Genomic DNA, 24,534 nt, shown 5'->3' with positions numbered 1-24,534 from the left:
CTCCCCTGTTCCTTACTAGCGTCGCATAAAATGTGCCTTATAATCCAGTATGTATAAAAATAAACCAGAAAATAAATGTTTCATTATCCGGTGCACCATTTAGTGCGGGTGTTGTTCTTATAAATGGGGAGTACAGTAAGTTCAGGTGCAGTATACTGAGGTAGACCAGGTCTGGTGTATGTAAACATTCTGAATTCATCTGTGCTCACCTGTTCAGGGCCAGGCTGCCCGGTAAACAGTGCTTTATAGGCAGATGCTGCCACAGAGAGAGCACCTTTCACCAAACCTCCAGTTATACTGTTGGCCCTGAATCCAGAAGAGTGACAGAGATAGAAATGAGAGAAAAATACCCATCAGCAATTAACAACACATCCAGGAGGTCTCAAAATAAGCTAGAATAACATCTGAAGAACTGCAGGTCTCAGTTGCCTCAGTTAAAGTTAGTGTTAAAGATTATACCGGCAGTTTGTGACTTTAAGCTCAGGTGTACTTGGGTTCTGCAGAAGGACAATGATCCGAAGCACATAAGTCCACCTCTGAATGGCTCACAAAAAAGGCAAAATTAAGGTTTTGGTGGTGTAAAAAAGTCTGATTGAGATGCTGTGATATGATCTTTCACATGCTCAAAAACATTCCAATGTGGCTGAATTATAATTGTTTTGTAAAGAAGAGTGGGCCACAATTACTCCACAGAGAGGGGAAAAAACTCAATTTTAGCTATCAGTAAAGCTTGATTGCAGTTGTTGCTGCCAAAAGTGGCACAACCAAGTTATTAGGTTTAGGGAACACAGGCCTAGACTGGTTTAAAAAAAAAGTTTAATAAATTTAATTATGATTTAAAAACTACTTTTTATATTTACTCATCTTTAACTATGTCTACTAATAAAATGTGTTAATCTTAAAAATGCAAGTATGACAAAAAAAAAAAAAGAAATCTCTCGCATACGCTCTCTAACGCATACGCTCTCACACAAACTCGCTCTTGCACACACTCCAACACACTCCAACACACTCCAACACAAATCAACACAAATCAACACAAATCAACACTAACTTACTTGAGTTCCTGTATTTCAGAGTCAGCTGAGCAGGAGCTGCCAGGATCTGGGGGACTGGATGCAGCATCTAGAACACAAACCCCCAGCACAAAACTGTAACGTGTGAAAGTGTAAGGGTAATGTGAGAGCACTGATGTGTGAGAATGTCTGATTCCTATTTTCATCGACTTTTTGAGACCCCGTCTTGTAGCTCCACCTTCCTGGAGTACAGTGAGAGATTGTGACTTCTGTACAGTGTGTGTTAAACATGCTTTAGCCCCTCATAAAAATTAAGTGGCTAGTGAGAGTGAGTACAAGGATGGTGTTTCTTGCAAAGTGGACAGTGAATAGGAATAAAAGCTGGTGATTAAAAGTGTGTGTGTTTATGTGTGTGTGTCTATGTGTGTGTGTGTGTATATGTACCTTGTTCCTGCTCCTCTTCATCTTTGCTGCCAGGCTGTTGAGGCTCTTCTGGCTGTTCCTGTGACTCTAAGCTGTAGGAAAGTGACATGCACAAAAACAAAGAGTCTTGGACACAATACACACCTCGGAGCAGGTTATAATCAGACTGGACATACACTACTGTTTTTTGCAGATTTTTATAAAATCTGAACCAATCAAGAGCACACTCTACACACATATATATACACATTATATATATATATATATATATATATATATATATATATATATATATATATATATATATATATATACACACACACACACACATTATATATATATATATATATATATATATATATATATACATATATACACTGCTCAAAAAAATAAAGGGAACACTCAAATAACACAATATAACTCCAAGTAAATCAAACTTCTGTGAAATTAAACTGTCCACTTAGGAAGCAACACTGATTGACAATCAATTTCACCTGCTGTTGTGCAAATGGAATAGACAACAGGTGGAAATTATTGGCAATTAGCAAGACACACTCAATAAAGGAGTGGTTCTGCAGGTGGGGACCACAGACCACGTCTCAGAACCTATGCTGTCTGGCTGATGTTTTGGTCAGTTTTGAATGTTGGTGGTGCTTTCACACTCGTGGTAGCATGAGACGGACTCTACAACCCACACAAGTGGCTCAGGTAGTGAAGCTCATCCAGGATGGCACATCAATGCGAGCTGTGGCAAGAAGGTTTGCTGTGTCTGTCAGCGTAGTGTCCAGAGGCTGGAGGCGCTACCAGGGGACAGGCCAGTACACCAGGAGACGTGGAGGAGGCCATAGGAGGGCAACAACCCAGCAGCAGGACCGCTACCTCCGCCTTTGTGCAAGAAGGAACAGGAGGAGCACTGCCAGAGCCCTGCAAAATGACCTCCAGCAGGCCACAAATGTGCATGTGTCTGCACAAACGGTTAGAAACCGACTCCATGAGGATGGTATGAGGGCCCGACGTCCACAGATGGGGTTGTGCTCACAGCCCAACACCGTGCACCACAGACTGTCCAGGAGTTGGTGGATGCTTTAGTCCAGGTCTGGGAGGAGATCCCTCAGGAGACCATCCGCCACCTCATCAGGAGCATGCCCAGGCGTTGTAGGGAGGTCATACAGGCACGTGGAGGCCACACACAATACTGAGCCTCATTTTGACTTGTTTTAAGGACATTACATTAAAGTTGGATCAGCCTGTAGTGTGTTTTTTCACTTTAATTTTGTGTGTGGCTCCAAATCCAGGCCTCCATTGGTTAATAAATTTGATTTCCATTGATGATTTTTGTGTGATTTTGTTGTCAGCACATTCAACTTTGTACAGAACAAAGTATTCAATGAGAATATTTCATTCATTTAGATCTAGGATGTGTTATTTGAGTGTTCCCTTTATTTTTTTGAGCAGTGTATATATATATATATATAATGATATGAGCGGGAAGTCGCAGGTTCGAACCCCAGTTCACGCAGCTTTGCCATCAAGCTGCCGGCGCTCAGAGGGAGCAAAATTGGCCCTGCTCCCTCCGGGTGGGTACATGGCGCTCTCTCCCCACATAACTCCTAGGGTGATGTCTGCAGCACAGGGCGTCTGTGAGCTGATGTACCGGAGCCGAACCGCTGCGCTTTCCTCCGAGCGTGCTGTCTGCTCGGTAATGCTGCATCTGCAGCAGCTCGAAAAGAAGCGGTGGCTGAATTCACATGTATCGGAGGAAGCATGTGTTAGTCTTCACCCTCCTGGTGTGTTGGGGCATTACTAGTGATAGAGGGAGTAAATTTGTACATTTGGGAGAAAATAGTAAAAATTTGAAATAAAAAAAAAAAAAAAAAAAAGGAAATACTAAAACAAACTGAAATTACAGATTAAATACCCTAATTTTCATGTTTGTTAATTTATTTATAAGCACTGTTTCCACTACAGCAGTTTAACAGCGGGTGGTGTTGTGCCATTTCTGCTCGCAAAGGGGAGCCGGATTCTGCGGGGGTCAGATTTCGGCAACGCGCTGTAGCACGCATAACGCCTCGTGGTCCGCGGAATTTCTTATTTTTACAGCGCTCGAGCTAGCAGCGAAATCACAACAGAAAACCCTGAGGAAACTGCTTTCCCCACTCACACTAACTTTCCTCCACACTCCGCAAAACAAGCAAGCTGACTGGCTGTTTCTCCTTAAAGGCGGGATTTTATCCGGGAACCGGCACCATGATTGGTGTTAAGAGCTTTCCTATTCACACAGCGGTCTCCTGATTAATACTGTTTTTTTATATAATATGGGAAATTTTGGGGAAAATACTAATAGGTGAAGACGGCAGGAAAAATGGGTAAAATATGGTAGTTTCCCAGCCAAACGGGAATGACATTCACACATACACTTACAAACCAAAAAAAATAAAATGACACAAGGGGATTTTGGGCAATAAGAGCAAAAGGGGCAGGTGCCCCCCTCCCCCTCCCTCTGCACATGCCTGACAAGAATTGTAGGAGGCTCTATAATGTTCATATGATCCACACAGTCAGTCATTCTGACATACTGTAATACTTTACTGGACACAGAGGTGGTTTTGTAACTTCTGATAAACACATAAATACAGTTTTTAGCACTGTAAAGCTAAATGAAAGCACAAGCACAGCGTAGTTTGAACCTACCTAGACTTGGCAGAGGGTCTGGGTGCAGCGACGATCACCGGAGTGAGGGAAACAGAGTCCAGAGTCTGAGAGGCACACAGCATGTCGTTAGCATCGGCGCTAATACATGGCCCGCTGGGTGATTGTATCTCTATGTCCAGCTGATCCGCTCCGTCAGGGTCGTCACCTGGCTGAGACAGAGCTGAGCTGTACATGGACTCCCCCAGTGGCCGGCTGGTGTCAAAGCAGTCTGGCAGAATGATGATGTAATCCTCTGAGGAGGCTGAGGATGTTCTGCTGCGAGTTTCTTTCCCTCCTTCTACAGCTGCAGAACATTAAATTTATATTATATTATTACTGTTCAGATATTCAGATATTAACTATAACAAAGAAAACTGCAATATGCAAAGGAGTGATACTATTTATAACAGTGCTGCTACTCTTTTCCACTACCTTCATCTTTCGATTTCTCCTCCTCTTCCTCTTTATCCTTCTTGCTCTCTGACTCCTCCTCCGCCTCAAACCGCTCGCCATTGACCGGATCCACCAAGATCTGCTCAATGTCGGACTCATTACCTTCATCTAAAACATTAAAACAAACTGCTTATTCTTCCAGAAACCTTAATAACCTCCAGATCCAACACTCACTTCATCAGCAGTTTAACTTGTTGTTAATAAACACAGTATACGTTCATATACAACTAAAATACAACACTATTTTTTTTTTTATTACTTGTGAGTAATTAAAAGTAGCTAATAATAAGTGTATACCTTTTACCATTTCTTTTTGTGGAATAAATATCATTAACAAGACACAAGATCTCTACTACTTTCTTTAAAGTTAGTAATTTCAGTTTCTTTTTAATGTATTTGGCATTTCTCCAAATGGGTGACATTTCTCTCCACAGGACATTATATGTATAAATGTTCACACAAAATATATTTTAAACACATTCTATTATTAAGCATGGTGTCTCGACACTGACCTAATTGCAAAAGTAAGATATGTAATAAGAAATATTATGAATGTAATACTTAAAACACTGAAAAACAGCATTTGTTTTCTGTCCCCACTTTCTAACTATAAACTTTACCATAAAATATAATTTTTTAAAAACCTTTAGAGATGTATTTTTTTTCATTGTTGTGTGACTACAAATCCCATCTATGCGTTTAAAATATTTTGCTTCATTATAAATCCATATTTTTAAGTTAAAATACACATTTTAGTTGTGTCCCTTGGTTTCACTCAGTCCTGTTACCATTAAACATTTCCCCATCTGAAACATCTGGAACAATTTACACGTCACAACTACAACAGGAAGTGACATCACTTGGTTATTCTGAAGATCATGGGAAGACCAGAATTAAGTTGCCTCATTTGTTTTTCTGTATATTTGATCTTATTGTGACTATGACTGAGGAGCTCATTCTCAGTGCTCTGCCCTGTAACCTAAATCACTTTTTGTGAGAAAATTACTAAAACGTGCTCAGTGTCCATGTTATTAGCACAGCTGCCATTTAGCTGTTTCATGTTTTTGCTAATTCTGTGCTAAAAACTCAGTCCTGTTACTTTCAGTCCTGTTGCTAAAATCATAAAAAGTAATAGGAGTGAGTGCCAGAAACAGGAGTGAGTTCCAGTAACAGGAGTGAGTTTTGTCCCCTTGTTTATTAAAGCACTTTTTTCCAATTTTGTTTATCCATTTGTTTAATAAACTACATGATAATAAATTTGATCAATTTCAGCTTTGCGTCTTCTTGAAAAGAAAAAAATGGATTTGCATATTTTAGAAAAATACAATGTGTATGCATATATATAGTGATTTTGAAATAATATGTACATAATGCAGTCAATCATTTCTTAAAAAAAAAAGACTTTTTTGAGAGAAATCAAAGGAATTACTGGACTTGCTTTTAAACATGCTTTTTAAATATCACATAAGTTTTGGTAACAGGACTGAGAAAAATGTAACCGTCTTCGCTTTAGAAACCTTTATAAAAGTTACGTAAGGCTGACAGAGATTGACTAGTACAGGTTTTGAATAATAAAAAAAAATCAATATAGTGTTTTTAGATTCAGAGTTAAGAAAAGATTTAAATATATATATATATATATATATATATATATATATATATATATATATATATATATATATATATATATATATATACACAGTGAGTCCAAGAAGTATTTGATCCCTTGCTGATTTTCTTCGTTGGCCCACTAATAAAGACATGATCATTCTATACTTTTAATGGTAGATGTATTCTTACATGGAGAGACAGAATATTAAAAAGAAAATCCAGAAAATAAATCTAAGGAATATATATTAATTGATTTGTATTTCATGGAGTGAAATAAGTATTTGATCCCTTAGTATTCATTAGCAGTTCTGGCTTTTACAGACCAGTTTGACACTCCCAATCAACTTGTTACCTGACCTGAAGCCACCTGTTCTCACTAATCACTTGTGTGAAAAACACCTGTCCACAGAATCAGACAGATCACACAGATTTCAAGTCTCCAACATGGGTAAAACCAAAGAGCTGTCACAGGACCTCAGAGTCAGAATTGTTGACCTTCACAAAGCTGGAATGGGCTACAAAAAGATTAGTAAGGTGTTGGATGTGAAAGTAACAACTATTGGTGCAATTATCAGAAAGTTTAAAGAGTATAACATGACAATCAATAGACCTCGGCCCGGTGCTCCAAAGAAGATTTCGCCTCGTGGGGTGGCAATGATGCTGAGAACGGTCAGAAATCGTCCTGCAACCACTCGGCAGGAGTTAGCAAATGACCTGAAGGCAGCTGGGACCACAGTTTGCAAGGAAACAATTGGCAACACTTTGCGCAACAATGGATTCACATCCTGCAGTGCCCGAAAGGTACCCCTGCTGAAGAGAGCACATGTGGAGGCGCGCCTCAAGTATGCCAATGATCATTTGAAAGATGAACCAAGTTATTGGGAGAAGGTTTTGTGGTCAGATGAGACCAAAATTGAACTTTTTGGCCTCAACTCCACCCGCCATGTGTGGAGGAAGAAAAATGCTGCCTATGACCCCAAGAACACTGTGCCCACCATCAAGCATGGAGGTGGAAGCATAATGTTTTGGGGGTGTTTCTCTGCCAAGGGTACAGGGCTACTTCACCGCATCACTGGGAAGATGGATGGAGCCATGTACCGCCCAATCCTGAGGGACAACCTCCTCCCCTCTGCCAGGGATCTGAAAATGGGCCGTGGTTGGGTCTTCCAACATGATAACGACCCTAAACATACAGCAAAGGCAACAAAGGATTGGCTCAAGAAAAATCACATTAAGGTCATGGAGTGGCCCAGCCAGTCGCCAGACCTCAATCCGATCGAAAATCTATGGAGGGAGCTGAAGGTCAGAGTTGCGAAGCGACAGCCCACCAACCTTCATGATTTAGAGAGGATCTGCAAAGAAGAGTGGGCCAAAATTCCCCCTGGTGTGTGTGCTAAACTTGTGGTTAACTACAACAAACGTCTCACCGCTGTGCTTGCAAACAAAGGCTTTGCCACTAAGTATTGAGTGTGTTTGGCAAGAGGGATCAAATACTTATTTTCCTCATTGAAATACAAATTAATTAAAATTCATTCTTTAAAATTGTCTTGATATTCTGTCTCTCCATGTTAGAATATATCTACCATTAAAAGTGCAGAAGGATAGTGTCTTTATTAGTGGGCAAACAAAGAAAATCAGCAAGGGATCAAATACTTCTTGGACTCACTGTATATATATTAGGGCTGTCCCTAACGATTATTTTTTAAACGATTATTCTAACGATTATTTTTTTCGATTAGTCGACTAATCTATTTATTGAGAAACATATTTAAATAATTGTTATTTTACGTTTTAAAGCAAACGATAAATTACTATATTTATATATAATAACAACAACAACAACAACAACACAAGCCTACTAAACCAAACCCCACACTTATAATCACTTACATGTACAACACGTTTAGATCTTTAACGCTAAAAATGGATAAGCTCCCATACACCACAACCGTGTGTTGCACTGTTTTCTGTGACCGCTAGATTTTGTGACCACGGGCAAGTAGTTCTCAGCAGACCGGTGCACTGGCCGATTCGAAACGTGTTCGTTTCTAATGTTTACCCCGACTGGCCAAAACGGTTCAGTTTAGGGCTGAGGGTAAGGTGTAGGTATAGAAAGCTTCCGTTTTGCCAATGAACGCTCATAACCGTGAGCACTGGTCACAAAATTCCGACGGTGACAGAAAACGGTGTAACACCGCAGCGCAGACGGCGCTAGCTAAAATAACTTAAGGCAGCTAGCTTAGCTAAACACCTGAACTTATGAATAATGCTACTGTTTCTGGAAACTGCGAAATGCCATGCACAAATATAAACCAAAAATGTATAATTTCTGCCTGTGGCAGGTTTAAAACCTTTGGTAAACAGCCTTAAGTCTTTTTAAGGACACCCGCGGAGACCCTGATGTAAACGGTAACTTACTGTGTGACCCTGTGGACATAGTGCTCCTGGATGTTTGCGCTTCAAGTGCTCCTTTTGCACATATGGCAGAGGACCGCATTGTTGCCCTTTTGCGTGAAATGCTCCCAAACTTTAGATTCCCGCTGGCGTTTTTTTGTAGCTGGAGATTGCTCTCCGGAGTCCATGCTCTCCTCTGCCCGAACCCGACATGACCCGAGGTCCGAACCGAAATCCGACCAGGGCTCCAGAAAATAGTCCGAGATGTAGGCGTCTGTTTTTTAATTATATTTTTATTAAAAAAAAATAACGAAAACTGAAAGTGAAACTAAACTAATTTATTTATAAGCGCTGTTTTCACTACCGCAGTTCTACAGCAGGGGTGTTGTGCCGATTCTGTCCGCGAAGCGGGAGTCAGATTCAGCAGAGAGTCGGATTCGGCACAAACGCGGCGGCACCTCGCGGTCCGCGGTGTCAGTTGTAAGCGCTCGCGCTAGCCGCAAAATACGGCAGAAAACACTGAGGGAGCTGCAGAGTTATGTATGGGACTAGAATATGAGCTCTCACCAGAACAAGCGAATCTCTCTCTGTGTGTCTCTCTCTCTCTCTCTCTCTCTCTCTCTCTCTCTCTGTGTGTGTCTCTCTCTCTCTCTCTCTCTCTCTCTCTGTGTCTCTCTCTCTCTCTCTCTCTCTCTCTCTCTGTGTGTGTGTGTGTGTGTGTGTGTGTCTCTCTCTCTCGCACGTGAACTCCTCCGCGTTTGACTTGCAGAACTGTGTTTAGCTGTTCTTAAAAATCATTTTAATTAAATAATAGTTCTATGCTTCTATGTTACCGTGTTAATTAACATAGTTCTGATCATATTTACGACGCGCCGACGCACGTTATGCAAATCGATGTATTTTCGTAATCGATGACGTCGATTATGTCGACGCGTCGCCCCAGCCCTAATATATATATATATATATATATATATATATATATATATATATATATATATATATATATATATATATTTGGAAGAGTTGGCAAATGGCACCCTTTCAGTGGAATAGCCAATTTATTTTGTTTTGATTGCATGGTATTAATTAGATCTGGAGATTTTATAGTAAAAACGCTATTTTTGCTGATCTGGTGAACTAGATAGTTGAATATAATTAAATAAATGCTACTTTCGTAAATGATTAATAGTGCTTTTTGGTAAATTATTATTTGCCTTGAACCACAATTTAACTTCACTCAGGGTTTCTGGGCTGTGGTTACCTGCAGTTAGCTGCTCAGTGGGAACTGCTAGGAGTGGAGTAGGATCAGGGGCAGCCTCTGGGTCTGTGTGGAGTGAAGCTGGAGCTGGATCTAAGGCAGGAGATGCTGGAGATGGGATTCCTCCTGTCTCCTCTCTAAGTGGATCTGAAAGAGGGCTATCACCAGGGCTGATCTCTGAAACCTTCTCTGGTTTTCTCTCACAGAGAGACACTGAGCCTTGAGGAGCTGGACGCAGCACTGGGGAGAAACAAGCAGAACATAAAGAAAACTGCATGAAACTACTGGTTAACTACTGGTTAAAATTAATTTACAATCCAATTCCATCATTTGAATGTTCATAGTACTTAAAGGTTAATTGCATTTCAATGCTATTACATTATCCTTAAACCAGTGGCATGAAGTGACCTTAAAATGACAATTATAAGGTGTATTACAGTTAAATGCAGAATAATATCATAATATCATTCATGGTATCATAATATGTTTTATAAAAGGCCAGATTTAAAGCAATTATATAACATATTTACACTGGGCATGTGCACACAAATCAAGCTTATCATTATGACTACCTCCATTTTTTTCATCTCCACAGTGATTATATGACACGGCAGCACTGCTATAGTCTGTAATTATAGTCCTATATGTGGAGATAAAAAAGGATAATAATGTTATGTTACATATGTCCTGTATTTTTAAAGATATTATTATAAGATGCACAATAAACATCTACTTTCTGGTCTATTTTCATACAAAAGAGTGGCTTTACTGCTCCTTACAACCTAACTGGTAAAAGTCATACATAAGGCGCACCAGGTTAAAAGGCTTACTGATGATTTTCGGGAAAATTAAAGGATTTTAAGTGCGTGTTTTATATCCGAATAGTATTCAGGCATTTTGCTTTGGTCAAAATGTCTACTTAAAAAGCAAGTCAAAAAGTATTTATTTTTCGTTTTGCTTTTATGTTATAATGTGGCACAACATTTAAATTAGAGTTTAGATTCTCTGCCCTGAGATGTCTGAGATGTAGGCATCTGTTTTTTATTTATATTTTTATTTTACACTCTGGCGTGATCATCACAATGTAGCTAAGTACCAATTATTATTGTTAACGAAAACAAACGAAATAACGAAACTGAAAGTGAAAAAATATTTTTGTTAACTGCAACTAATAAAAAGAGTAATTAAAACAAAAATACGTTACCAACTGGAACTGAAAACGTGTGTTTATAAAACTAACTAAAATGAACTGAAATTACTGATAGAATAGCCTTCGTTTTTGTGTTTGGTAATTTATTTATAAGCTCCGTTTCAACTCCAGCAGTTTTACAGCGGGTGGGGTTGTGCCGATTCTGCTCGCGAAGCGGAACCGGATTCTGCGAAGAGTCAGATTCGGCAAAACAGTGGCACGCTCTAGCCGCAAAATAACGACAGAAAACACGTAGGAAGCTGCAGAAATCTGTGTGGGATTAAAATATGAGCGTGAGGAAGATAAAAGCATGTGTTTGGTGGTAAAACAGGAGATACAGTATGTGGAATAAACACCACACAGCTGTAAGTCCATTTGAGAAGCAGCTGTGAGAACCTTTACCTGTGAGTTGCTCATACAACAGAACACCCACAGCAGGAGGATGAACTGATAAATCTCTCTCTCTCTCTCTCTCTCTCTCTCTCTCTCTCTCTCATAGTTAATAATTTTGGTGAAAATTAGTGAAACCCGTAGAGTTTATTGAGTTTCTGAGTTTGTTTATATGTTTCTCAGATTGAGCTCTCTGATGTGATGTGTAAAAACTAATAAAAACTAGCAAACCCACTCTAAAATAATTAAAACTAACTTAATTGGATGAGAAAATGTGAGAAAAAAATAAAATAAAACTATAATGAAACATTCAAAACTATTATAACATTGTTAGGTACAAATTAAACTGTTTAAAAAAGTTGCACTAGTAAGAATGTTATAATCTCGCAGCTCCGGGCGCATGTGAGCTCCTCCACTTGTCCACGTTTGACGTGCAGCGCTGTGTGCAGCTGTTCTTAAAACATTTTTATTAAATAATAATTATATGCTTCTATGTTACAGTGTTAATTAACATCATTCTGAAGAGATTTCTCTCATTTAAACAGCCCAAAAACAGACAGTTTATTGGGCGGGGCGGGCTCGGTCTCATAATGACAGTGTATGGGGCAGAGCAGGTCGGTCTCGTGCAGAACGTGGTTTTTCTGGGCCCGATCTAAGCTCTAATTTAGATACACTATCCATACAGTGTATCTAAATGTTAAGCCGCATCACATCTGTCTGAATTTGTGTAACCCACCTTTAGTTGGGCATCTCCCGTGAAGAACAGTGTGGTCTAAAACTTCTCCCAGCGTGAGAGAGCGAATCACTGACTCGCTTACAAACTGACGCCCAATGATGGTCTCTTCCCCTTTCTCCTGGGCTGGAACCCCTTCTGACTCCGGCCCCTGGGTTACCTCTGAGGAGATAAACAATGATAAGATGTAAAATGCTTAAATCTAAACTTAAAAAATAAATCAGAATAAATTTTGGTGTGCAAACACCACAATGTGTTACCCAGAATGCTATTGACTTGGGCTTCTGCCTCCTCCTGAATCAGCCCCAGAGTCGTCTTTTCCTGAAGTCCATCATGAGGAAGGGGAGATATGCATGGAGTAATGTCTGGATACATGAAAGAGAGCAAAACTGAAGGTTACAGCAGATCTGGATGAGTGAGTCTTTTTGCATCAATATAGGGATTAAAAACTTGCAATCACCCGTTTAGATCTGCCTGGACAGCAATTTGATGTCAAAATATGAACACATTTTCAATATTTCAATATCACTGCCAAAACTAGAAAATTATTTTCTTTACTTAGTTAAGCTGGATTATAACATTATTCAAATTACTCAAACTATTCACTGTATACCTGTGACTCTACCTCTTCACAGTAGGGCTGCAACTTTTGCTGACTTTTTTTTAGTCGACTAAGCTGCTGATTATTTGTTCGATTTTCGCAATTTTTTTTTTCATGCCCTCCATTTGTATTACCTACTGGACAGCTAAACGTTTACTTCTTTCTTACTTTTTTCCAAGAAGAACCCTCCCTGAGATTATTGTTTGTCTTTAAGGAAATACTTTTTTTTTTTTTTTCAAATAAAGTCTGAAGTTACAATAAAATATAACTTAAATTTAATGAAGAGGACAGAGTAACGTTACAGTATCTCCCTAACACTTATCCAGCTAATGTTAGTTTATCTCCATCACATTTTAACGACGGGTTGACAATTTCACGCCGACTATGCCGACTAATCGTTGCAGCCCTACTTTACAACTTTACAACTGATGCTCTCAAACACATTAGACGAACAAAAAATCCAAGTAATCAACTCTCGACAATTTTTAAATGCAGAGCTGTTGTTTAACACTTTTTGTATATTACATAATTCCATTTGATTTTCTCCAGAATTTGGAGGATTTTAGTATTTAGTACAATGCATAAAAAATTATCCATACTGTCTCGCTCTACATTCAGGAAAAAATAAATAGCCATCAAATTCTGCTACAACCAACAAAGAATGAAGCATCCACAGAGTTTAAGATGAGCTAATATGCACAAGCACAATAAGGAGCTTCTTCTTTTCAAAGAACTTTAAGCTAATCATATCTGAACATCTGTAGTTTTTACAAGAATCTATTAATGATCACTGCGTTGCTACAAAAAAGTCAAATTAAACAAAAAGAATACATTTTTGAATGATTGGGAGTATGTGTCTTTAAAGCATGTAGAGAGGTTAAAACTGTACCTGCTGGGGTGTTGTTGGGTACATTCTCCAGCTCCTGCACAATGTTTATGTCCAACAGCTCAAATGACAGCAAGTCCTACAGACAAATAACAGATCAGAAAGTTAGAACTGATATGTTTTGAATTAAGTGAACTGATAAGCAAGCTTCAGCGACAAATAACTATATATACATTCATCAACAAATAAATAATTTGGGGCCGTGGAAAGTCCTGAGGTGGGTTCTGTGTGTGTGTTTATTAACCTCTGGATCAAGAGGAAGATGGATGATCACAAGCCTTCAAACCAAGCTGAACTGCTTGAACTTTTGCACCAAGAGTGGCATAAAGTTATCCAAAAGCAGTGTGTAAGACTTTGTATTTCCTTTGTATTGTTTAAGGGTCTGAACACTCTTTTTCTGCAAATAAATGTTCTAAATGACAATATTTGTTTTGTGAATTTGTGAGAAATATTGTCCGTAGTTTATAGAATAAAGGAACAATGTTAATTTTACTCAAATATATAACTACAAATAGCTAAATCAGAGAAACTGATTCAGAAACTGAAGTGGTCTCTTATTTTTTTCCAGAGCTGTATACACACACACATACACACACATATCTATCTATCTATATCTATCTATCTATCTATATATATATACGTATGTATATACTATATATATAGTATGAAAACACACACCTGTGCTGTAAGTAGGTCTACAGATGGAATGTAGAATTCCTGGTCACAGTCTTGGTCCACCGTAATGAGCAGCTGTTCTCTGGAGGCAGCGCGACATTTCTCCTCCCTCTCAAGTGTACGAGCTGATTTCTCCTGTAAACACATAGAAAGAGTTTAAACTCAGAGCTCAAGAAATCTGTAAATCCCTCCTGTGGCTGGGGGAACAGTTAAACAGGAAACTACTCTAGGCATACAGATGTACTACAGGTATTAAAATAGATTAAATGTATCAAGTGCAAGGCAATGAAATACAGTTAAAAGCAAAAGCGCATTAAAACCAATGTGAAAATGAACATGCTGAGGTCATACTGAATATATAGGGTGTGCAGATATGAACCAAATGCAAATTGCTGCCTTTATGAAAAAATAGAATTAAAGGGAGAAAAATAACCAGATATTTAAAGTGAACAATGTGTAACTGAGTGGAATACTGTACATATATGTATATCGAGGCAAGAGTTTTTTTTCCTCACTATAAGGCGCACTTAAAATTCTTTAATTTTCCCAAAAATCGCCAGTGCGTCTTTTAAGCTGGTGCACCTTGTTTATGATTTTTACCAGTTAGGTTGTAAGGAGTAGTAAAGCCACTTCACTGAAATACAGCATTATACAGGAGATTCTACAGCACTGAGGCTGGAGCAGTCTTAGCATTAGCCGCTAATCGCAGTGCTAGCTATTTTACCGTTGAGAGGTGAATATTTTTGGATTTTAGTCTGCGTGTTTACCGTGATAAAACAAGCTACGTGGAACAAACCGCTTGCTGATAGCACCCTGGTTTACTGAAACACTCAGGGTCCCTCAGTGTAGCGAATTTATTAGCGCTAAGTGCTACTAAGCACAGCTAGGACCGCTGCTAACCACACTAAAATACAGCAAATCTAAGCCGACTGTAAGTAACCGAAAGTGCCTTACTCACCCAAATAAACAGTTTTCAGGAGAAAAAAATAGGCTAGAAAATAAACATGGTATTATATATAAAAAATATAAAAAATGCACAGCATAATATCTAATTGAGCAGGTAATTAGCCAATAATGTAATAGTTTAGAGTTCATCAGGAGCTGTTGAAGAGCTTGAAAGCAGTGTGAAAGAAACTAGCTTATTCTGGCCTAATACAGTAAAACTGATATAGCATCAGTATAACATGAAAGCATAAATCTTAAATATAAATCAAATAAATACAGTGGGTTTCACAACTCTAACACAAGAAAATGCACAACTATAGCTGTGTCTCAATTCAAGGGCTGCACTCTTCGAAGGACTCATTGGAAGGCCGATTACGTCATCGCGGTGCGACAAGGCTGTCCCAACAAGTATTGTGTATATTTATATATATATATATATATATATATATATATATATATATATATATATATATATATATATATACAAATAAAATACATATATATATAACATATAGTATACATAATACTATATAAAATAATATAACATAATACTTTATTCTAATTTATTCTCTTTTTTCCAACTTAATTTCAAACGCCCTTCATTTGTTTGTGTTCAGTTCACCCATTCACATTTAAAATATTTAAGTAACTGCACAGTTAATTAACCTGGACTTAATTAATTTGGTATTTTCTGATCTAAAGCAAAACAAGAATCAAAATCTCTGGCTCATTTCTCAGCTCTGACTTTGGTTGTGGTGGGTAGAATCTCAAATAGGAAACAGGAAATACTCCGTAGGGTAGACTGTCCCATTTCAGTACAGCCATCGCAGCCTACCCATCCTTCAAAGGACACACCTTCGTAGACCGCGTCCCTTGAAGGATGCAGCCCCTGAATTGAGACACAGCTTATGTCAGCGTCCGGGTGCATGCTGTTCCGAGTAAATGGTAAAATGGTTAGAAAAGTGTACAGAACGAAACAGAACAATATTATCACTATTACTAATGAAAATAGGACTTCTAATCATAAATGTATATTAACCCTCCTGTTATGTTACAAAGTATTTTTCAGTATGAAACTTTTTCTACTTGCCTTATATATGCCTTATATATATAATTTTAATATGGAAAATGAGTGAATTACTCTAATTGAACCATTACACCATTGCACTAAATATTGATAGAATAATCAGCAATAGAGTTAGTAAAAAAATATTTACACTACTTGTAAGTTTTTTTGGGAGGATTTCAGACATCTTTTGGATTACATTTCATTACTTCATTACTGTACGTTTTAAGTCCTAAAATGCTGTATTTTTATCTACTGGAGTATTATTTTTTCTTTTACTTCCACTTTACCTTCACTACATATTTTCCACGAGTTTAATACTTTGTACTCTGATAGATTTTTATGTATGGTATCATCACTTGTTACCAGGGGCTTCACTAGATAGGGGTTTGTCCCACGTAGCTTGTTTTAACACGGTAAACATGCAGACTACAGGCCGATTATACCCATCTATGAACGGCAATAGACCTAGGGCTTAGCGCAGTTGGTGGGTAATGAATGATACTTTAATACTTCCCCTTAAGTATGGTAATTAAAGAACACTTTGACTTCTACTTAAAATACACATTTTTTAATTGAGCACTTGTACTTTTACTTGTACTTCTTTTGTGTCTTATGCTCCATTCAGTGGACTTGCCTGAGGAGTGACGCAGGGGGAGACGAGCAGGCCGTCAGCGGAGATGGCAGTAGGTGCGTGGGGGTCCACAACGATGCTACACCAGACCCGTGGCCCAAACTGCTCCCCCCTATGTGCCAGACGCCAGTGGGAGGTGTACGTGCCCTCCAGTGTCGGAGCACACAGTGCTACACTGACCACGCCCACCTGACCTGGCTGCAGCATGGGCACTGGAACTTCCCTCCACCGCTCGCCCGAACCCACCGCCAGGTTGCCCCACATAAACTTCAGCTGCAGCAGAAAACAGACAGAACAGAGTCAACTCAGTGATTACTGCATGTCATAGAACTAATGCATTATTATATTACATACACTATGATTATTATATTGTTCATGCATATCGTTTAACTCAAAGACTATTGTATGCTATTTAGATGCTTCCAAGTAACACTAGTACTAGTATGTTTTTTTTTAAAGTAGTATTTCATTTCTTTTTCTGGTGCGCACCATCTGTATTAGCTTTTCTTGCTTTATTCTCCATTTTTTCACCGCCTGCTTTGTCTGTGTGGCTCCGTGCTCTCGCATCTGCACAGATCTGATTGGCAGAGGAGAGCGTTTGGTGATCTTAAAGCACACGTGATTGGTCTGTAACTTAAGTTTACTGCGCTGTAAAGCATGTAAACCATAAAGACAATAAACATTCCAGCGCTTTAAATGAACACTGTCAGAATTAAATCCTTCTCAGTAGTTTATAGGTTTGGGTTCGGATTGGATAACGGATCCGGACCGCAGTCCGCCTATTAGTGGCCTCTGCTATATACTGTACTTATATAATTTTTTACTATTGCTAATGTTGTATATAACAGACTTTTTATTACTCTTTTGTTTTTTGGTCATTTTTATTAACTGGATTTTCTATACTGAGTAACAACTTCACAGTTCATAACCTAATTATTTGTATCATAATTATTACTGCTTATATTATATATCCCAATTTTCTTTACAATTTAGCTATGCCAAATATCCCACCCACTCCCACTATCACTAGTGATGCCCAAACACCAGGAGGGTAAAGACTAGCACATCTCCTCCTCCTCCATGTGAAGTCAGACTCCGCCTCTTTTTGAGCTGCTGCTGATGCAGCATTACCAAGTAGCATCACAGTGCTGACTGACCAACATCACCTGAAGAGTGATGTTGGGAAAGAGCACTACCTACCCACCCAGAGACAGCTCGGCCAATTGTGCTCTCTCGTACTACGGCTGCTGATGGCATGCAGCATGACCAGAATACAAACCAGATTATTGGGTATTATAATAACCAGATTATTATGTTTTATTGTATAATACATTCACACTATAGTACATTATACACATTTAGTACATTATAATTTTATTTAGTTTTGAATGTGCAATGGGATTGGATGAGAGGCACTCTCATAATATTGGCCCTTTGACCAAACTAAAAAGAGCAATGTTTATTGAGAAATTGTAGGAGATCGTTTTACATCTGTCCTGTTTTTTCTGAAGCTAAAATAGATTTAACTTGAACATGTAGGAGAAAACAAAAAATTAAATGGATACTGAGTTTTAAAACTAATTAAGTCCCAATCCCATTTTAGTCCTTGGCCCTGCCCCTCTGTTTTGCGAGCGCCTGTCTAGGGGCAGAGTGTACCGATTCTTGTTAGGCTCGAGGGTGTAGTGGTGGGGGTACATGGCCCTTCAAAACAAAGACACACTCAAAACAAAGGGGTGAGAATCACTGGCAAGCTGGCGTCACAAGTGACCAAAGAAGCCCACAAATTTGAGTATTTTCCCGGTTAAAAATTGTGCTAACCCCCATTTTATCATAGCTTAATGTGTAGGTTAAATGTTTTATGGACATTTTTTTAATAACAAGTTAGTAGCTTGTCTTAGTAGCTAGCTAACTACCTTTTCTGTTCCACCTTAAATGGTGCAACATATTGCAAAGATTGCATCATTTAAATTGGAATGGATAAATGGCTGTATCTGTAATAGTGCTACAAATGATGATTATTTTGGTAGTTCACTAATCTGCTGATTATTTCTCTGATTAGTCAAGAATTATTTCTTTCATTCCCTTCATATTTGCTTGCTATGGGTATGGCTCCTGTTTCTATATTTCTCCATTAGTTCAAAATTATAGAAACAGATAAAAATGAGACCTAAATGCTGTAGAAATGCCCAGAATATTTAATTGGCATTTAAAGGAGATCTCTGGGGCAAAATGGACTTTTGTTGTAGTAAAACATGATAAAAAGTGCTTACCTTTGATGAATAGCACACCTCCGCTCTCTACACTAAGCGGACTCTACATAGACTTTGCATAGTGAAGCAGCCGGTGTAAGGAGTAATAGCGGCGCTCAGAGCTGAAGCTTGTGTTATGGGATGTAAACAGTGGTTTTTAATAAGCTTCTTGTGCACTTTATCGATTTATCGAGGTAAATTATGCCCCGTGTCACCCAGTCTAAAGGTTATTTGGACAAACTGTTAAAATTTCTGGATCTCGGAACGCTGTGGGAGAACGGAGGTGTGCTATTCATCAAAGGTAAGTACTTTTTATTATGTTTTACTACATGGACAAAAGTCCATTTTACACTGGAGTTCTCCTTTAAATGTGGAAAGTGCTGCTATTTAATGAGAAAATGTGTATGTGTATCTTTTGTTTTTAGGTGCAGGCCTAGTTGATTGTTCACAGTATTTTGTGTAGTCCTACAAATTTACGATTAGTTGACAAACATTTGGAGTCAACAATTTTTTATAATCAGCATTGCCGATTATATCGACTAATCGTTGCATTCCTAATCTGTAAAGAATGATGTTGGGAAAGAGCACCACCTACCCACCCAGAGACAGCATGGCCAATTGTGCTCTCTCGGACTCCGGCTGCTGATGGCATGCAGCATGAGCAGATTCCGAACCAGATTATTGGGTATTATAATAATCGTACTGTATAAGACATTCACACTAGAGTACATTACACATTTAGTACATTATACTTTTATTTAGTTCTGACTGTGCAATGTGATTGGATGAGAGGCATTCTCAAAATATTGGCCCTCTGACCAAATGCAAACAAAATAATGAAATATTGCGTTACTAATTTGTGTAGTCCTACAAATTAACAATTAGTCGACAATGAACATGGAGTCAACAAATTTTTATAATTGGCATTGTCTATTATATATCAACTAATCGTTGCATCCCTAATCTGTATTCTTGAAGTGATGTTCCAATTCTTAGGGGCAGGATTTCACTCCTTCCCCTTGTACCTCTGTTCCAAGGGGAAGAGTACAAATTAGAAATTTGATTTTGCCTAAGTGTGTGAGATAGTGAGTGAGTAAAAGAGAGAGAGAGAGAAAGAGAGAGAGAGTACTTTGGTCTCTGAGCTCCAGGACATTCTGCCGCTGTTCTTCATTTTCCAGTACTTGATAAACTTGGTGCCTGGACGCAGGCGAGATCCATCCGGCAGATTCTCATCCAGCAGCAGAGCAGTCATAGCAGGAACAGCCAGAGGACACGGTCGCTTAGGACGCCTGTAGAGACAAAAACACATGTGCTTTTTTTTTTTTTTTTTGCGCTATTATTTACCTTTTAAAAGCCAAGGAAAGGACCGATTATTGATGTTTTACTGTTTTCCTGAGAAATCTAAATGTCTGGTTGAGAAGACAGAAGTCAGAATAAAAAAAAAACACAACACAGGGTTTTAAGTGATCAGCTGACTCTAAAGTGCTGACTCAGCTCTCGGATGGTCTGGATCTCTGACGCGAGACAGCGCAAGTGTGGGTGCGGGGATGGTGACCTCATGGGTCCTGCATTGTTCCATATTGCGATTTACAGCTCTGGAAAAAAATTAAAAGACCACTTCAGTTTCTGAATCAGTTTCTCTGATTTTGCTATTTATAGGTTTATGTTTGAGTAAAATTAACATTGTTTTATTTACTACGAACAACATTTCTCCCGAATTCCACATGAAAATATAATCATTTAGAGCATTTATTTGCAGAAAATGAGAAATGACTGAAATAACAAAAAAGGCAGAGCTCTCAGACCTCAAATAAAGTTCATATTCATAAAGTTTTAAAAGTTCATAAATCAATATTTGTTGGAATAACCCTGGTGTTTAATCACAGTTTTCATGCATCTTGGCATGTTCTCCTCCACCAGTCTTACACACTGCTTTTAGATAACTTTATGCCACTCCTGGTGCAAAAGTTCAAGAAGTTCAGCTTGGTTTGATGGCTGAGATCATCCATCTTCCTCTTGATTATATTCCAGAGGTTGAGAATTTAGTAAAATCTAGGAAAAACATCATCATCATTAAGTGGTCTCTTACATTTTTCCAGGGCTGTATATCTTCGAAATAAAAACATTGCAATGTCAGATTTTTCCAATATCGTGCAGCCCTACTAACCATGCATGTTTGTATGTTTGGCTGACCCTCTCCTTTACAGTAACCTGTAAAAGCAGTATTTTGATTAAAATTAAAACAATTAAAGCTATGATGAGGTTCCTTCAAAACTGTAAAAGAAAGGCTGATTTTCAGCTATGATATATAAGGTGGGCAGCTCTGCATACTCTGGGCTGTTGGCCTGAGTGGCTCGCGGTTGCAGAAGAACCGGAGAGGAACTCCCGTCTCCAGCTGATCCCCACTGCAGCCCCCTCCGCTCCATCCTCAGCTGCTTCCTGATCTCCTTCACTTCTGCCTTCAGCTGACGTTTCTCCGCCTTCAAGCGCTGTTTCTCCGCCTTACGGAAACTCCGGTCCCCCCGTCTGTAGAACCTAAACAGGTTAAAGATTAAAGTCTGTTAAAAACCTTGATTATTTTTGATTACGAACTACAGGTTAATATTATGAAAAGGGAAGTGACCTTAAAAAAAACTGGACAAAGTGGTGCGTCATTACTTTTTATTCTTTTGCATATTTTCTAACATATTATTTTACTTGTTTTTGCTTCAATGCATGTTGTAATCACTTACATTAACTTCTATCACCTTTGTAAAATATATAAACATATAACATACTTAGAAAATGTAAAAATGCAGTTTTTAATTTGATTTAAACCAAAAATAGATGCTAATGCTAATGATAGTCTTGCTGAATTTAAGATGAATTTAAATGTGCAGCATTTTGGGAAAAATGGTAGATAAAACTGAACTGCACAACATATACAGTATCTCACAAAAGTGAGTATTGTATTATATATTGTCATGGGACAACACGGAAGATATTACACTTTGATACAATGTGAAATTGCTTAAAATCCTAAAAATAACACAACCATTAATGTCTAAACAGCTGGTAATAAAAATGTGAGAATGGCCTATTGATCCAATTAGCCATTTTACCTCACCGGTGACTTGTTAGTGTTGCAAGGTCTTAGGTGTGAATGGGGAGGTCTGGTATATTTTAAGTTTTGGGTAAAATTTTCTCATACTGGCCACTGGAACATGGTACAAAAGAATTGTTGCTCTCCACAAAGATGACCTAGGCTATAAGAAAATTGCTAACACCCTAAAACTAAGATAGACTGGATAGTATGTCTTTATACACCTTAGAAAGTATGTAGTTGCACCCCTGTAGAGAACAATGGCCATACAGCAGTTTTTTCAATTCAATTTAATTTAATTCTATATTATTAATATAACATTTTTTACAACAAAAATTGTTACAAAGCAGCTTTACAAAGAAAACGTGTCCAAGCCTCTTATGAGCAGCACCACAGTGATGCCAATAATTGTGGTGACAACATTGGCAAGGAAAAATAACTCCCTTGCACTAAGAGAACGAAACCTTAGGAGGAAACACAGGATTGGTTCTACTCAGGACAGGCCTTGCCAGGTTCAACCAAAGAAGTTCACGTGTTTTACATAATATCCAGAGGTTGGCTTAAAAAAAAAAAAAACACATGCATGAATGCTACCAGCATTGCTGCAGAGTGTAAAACTCTAGCTCTAAGAGAGTTAAGGCAGTGCTGAAAAAATAATGGTGGCCACACATTGGGTACAATTTGGCCAATTTCACTTTCATACTCACTTTTGTTGCCAGGGGTTTAGACATTAATGGTTGTGTCGAGTTATTTTTAGGAAATAATTATAAAATGTGAGCATGCACTATTTATTGTTTTTGCTGCTTCATTTAAAAAACACAGGAAATGTGCACACTTCTCCTTCACCATGACCTCATCTACCTAAATCAGATATTTGCAAAATATTTGTCATTTGAAAGCATTGATTTAACACACCTGATAAGGAACATGTGAAAGGCCCCTCAAAGAGCTCTTTCAGTTTACTCCACTATTGTTCCTAGCATTACCAGTCAGCTGTATGCAGTTACACACAAACAGGACTAAAGGAACCTGAGCATTTTAAGAAACAATGGCCCACCTGCTATGGTCAGGAGCTGGGGAACCATGTTCAGGAATGGATAGTGGGGTTCTGGCCCTCACCAGGTTGTGGCTGGGGTCATGCGAGAAGCTACAAGGCTCACACAGAGTGCAGGATGTGCAGACACTGGGAGACAACAAATAAAACAGGTCAAATCAAACCTGAAAACCACCACAGGTGACATAATGAGCAAATACACATCTGAGTATACACACACACACACACACACACACACAAGACTAGGGTGAGTTCCTGAGTTTACTATTATTTTCTGTTAGTCTGTGGCTAAATTAATGAATCAACTAGTCCAACTGTGCTGCCATAATCAGTTCAATGAAACAAGAGATGCAATAACAACCCCACATTTCATGCAGTGTACTTCAATGTGTAGCCAAATTCATAAATGAAAGTTAAATCCACATGCAAAAACTGGGGGTCAAATTAGGTTTGATTGGTGTTATAAGTGTAAATATAAGAACAAGCATCTACATTCAACACAAAATTCGACACAAAATTACTTAATTACTTATTGATGATTTTGGGGAAAATGTTCAAATAGATCACATTTGAAGTTGTATTAATCTGGTTTATTTAGTAAACAGACTGAAATACTGTGCAAAAAAGCCATACATTTTCTGTACACAGTATACTTGGAAAACATTTTAAAAGTACTGTATTTTTCGTACTATAAGGCGTACTATATTTTCTGGTCTAATTTCAAACATAATTCACACCGGATTATAAGGGGACTAATGTGACAGTAGTAAGGAAAAGGGTATCGCCGTATTTTCCTTCTAATTCAGCAGGTTTCACCGCCGGGTGGTGATGGGAGGGGGTACCTAAGTTAAGTAAAGTAAACTAAGTAAACAAAACTGCAATTCTTAAAAAAAAAAAAAACACTTTTGTTTGAAAATCAAACGAGTGCTGGATATTAATCTATACAGAATTAGCTACTGAAAACTTTATTTGGTTAAAATGCTTTTGCTTATTTACAGTAAGCTTAGATTTCCAGATTTTCACTAAGGCTGGGTGCAGCAGCATTAGCATTGTGGCTCACCGCTGGAGCTAGCCGTGGTAAGTGACTAATGCCGCCTGACAGCGCTACACTGAGGAACCTTGAGTTTTCCTGTAAGCCAGGGCAATATTAGCTAGTGGTTCGTAGCAGTGCTACCCGGGGTTAG

At 38.4% G+C, this 24,534-nt stretch overlaps 1 protein-coding gene across 1 annotated transcript in view; it reads right to left on the bottom strand.

Moving 5' to 3' along the window:
* The window catches only part of nbr1b (NBR1 autophagy cargo receptor b), a 52,098-nt gene that overhangs the window by 10,168 nt on the left and 17,396 nt on the right, over window positions 1–24,534 (bottom strand). The window contains exons 8-21 of the mRNA XM_022686379.2: window positions 23,354–23,479; window positions 21,546–21,749; window positions 20,344–20,503; window positions 16,969–17,238; window positions 14,324–14,455; window positions 13,649–13,724; window positions 12,419–12,523; window positions 12,162–12,320; window positions 9,850–10,086; window positions 4,563–4,691; window positions 4,131–4,434; window positions 1,461–1,531; window positions 1,059–1,125; window positions 210–306 (exon numbers count right to left, since the gene is read on the bottom strand). Of these exons, the coding sequence (XP_022542100.2) occupies window positions 210–306; window positions 1,059–1,125; window positions 1,461–1,531; window positions 4,131–4,434; window positions 4,563–4,691; window positions 9,850–10,086; window positions 12,162–12,320; window positions 12,419–12,523; window positions 13,649–13,724; window positions 14,324–14,455; window positions 16,969–17,238; window positions 20,344–20,503; window positions 21,546–21,749; window positions 23,354–23,479 (2,137 nt within the window). The remainder of the gene's footprint in view (window positions 1–209; window positions 307–1,058; window positions 1,126–1,460; window positions 1,532–4,130; window positions 4,435–4,562; window positions 4,692–9,849; window positions 10,087–12,161; window positions 12,321–12,418; window positions 12,524–13,648; window positions 13,725–14,323; window positions 14,456–16,968; window positions 17,239–20,343; window positions 20,504–21,545; window positions 21,750–23,353; window positions 23,480–24,534) is intronic.

This window comes from Astyanax mexicanus, chromosome 19 (assembly GCF_023375975.1).
Source record: "Astyanax mexicanus isolate ESR-SI-001 chromosome 19, AstMex3_surface, whole genome shotgun sequence".
In the NCBI taxonomy this organism is placed as follows: Eukaryota; Metazoa; Chordata; class Actinopteri; order Characiformes; family Acestrorhamphidae; genus Astyanax; species Astyanax mexicanus.
This window is presented reverse-complemented; position numbering and strand designations above follow the sequence as displayed.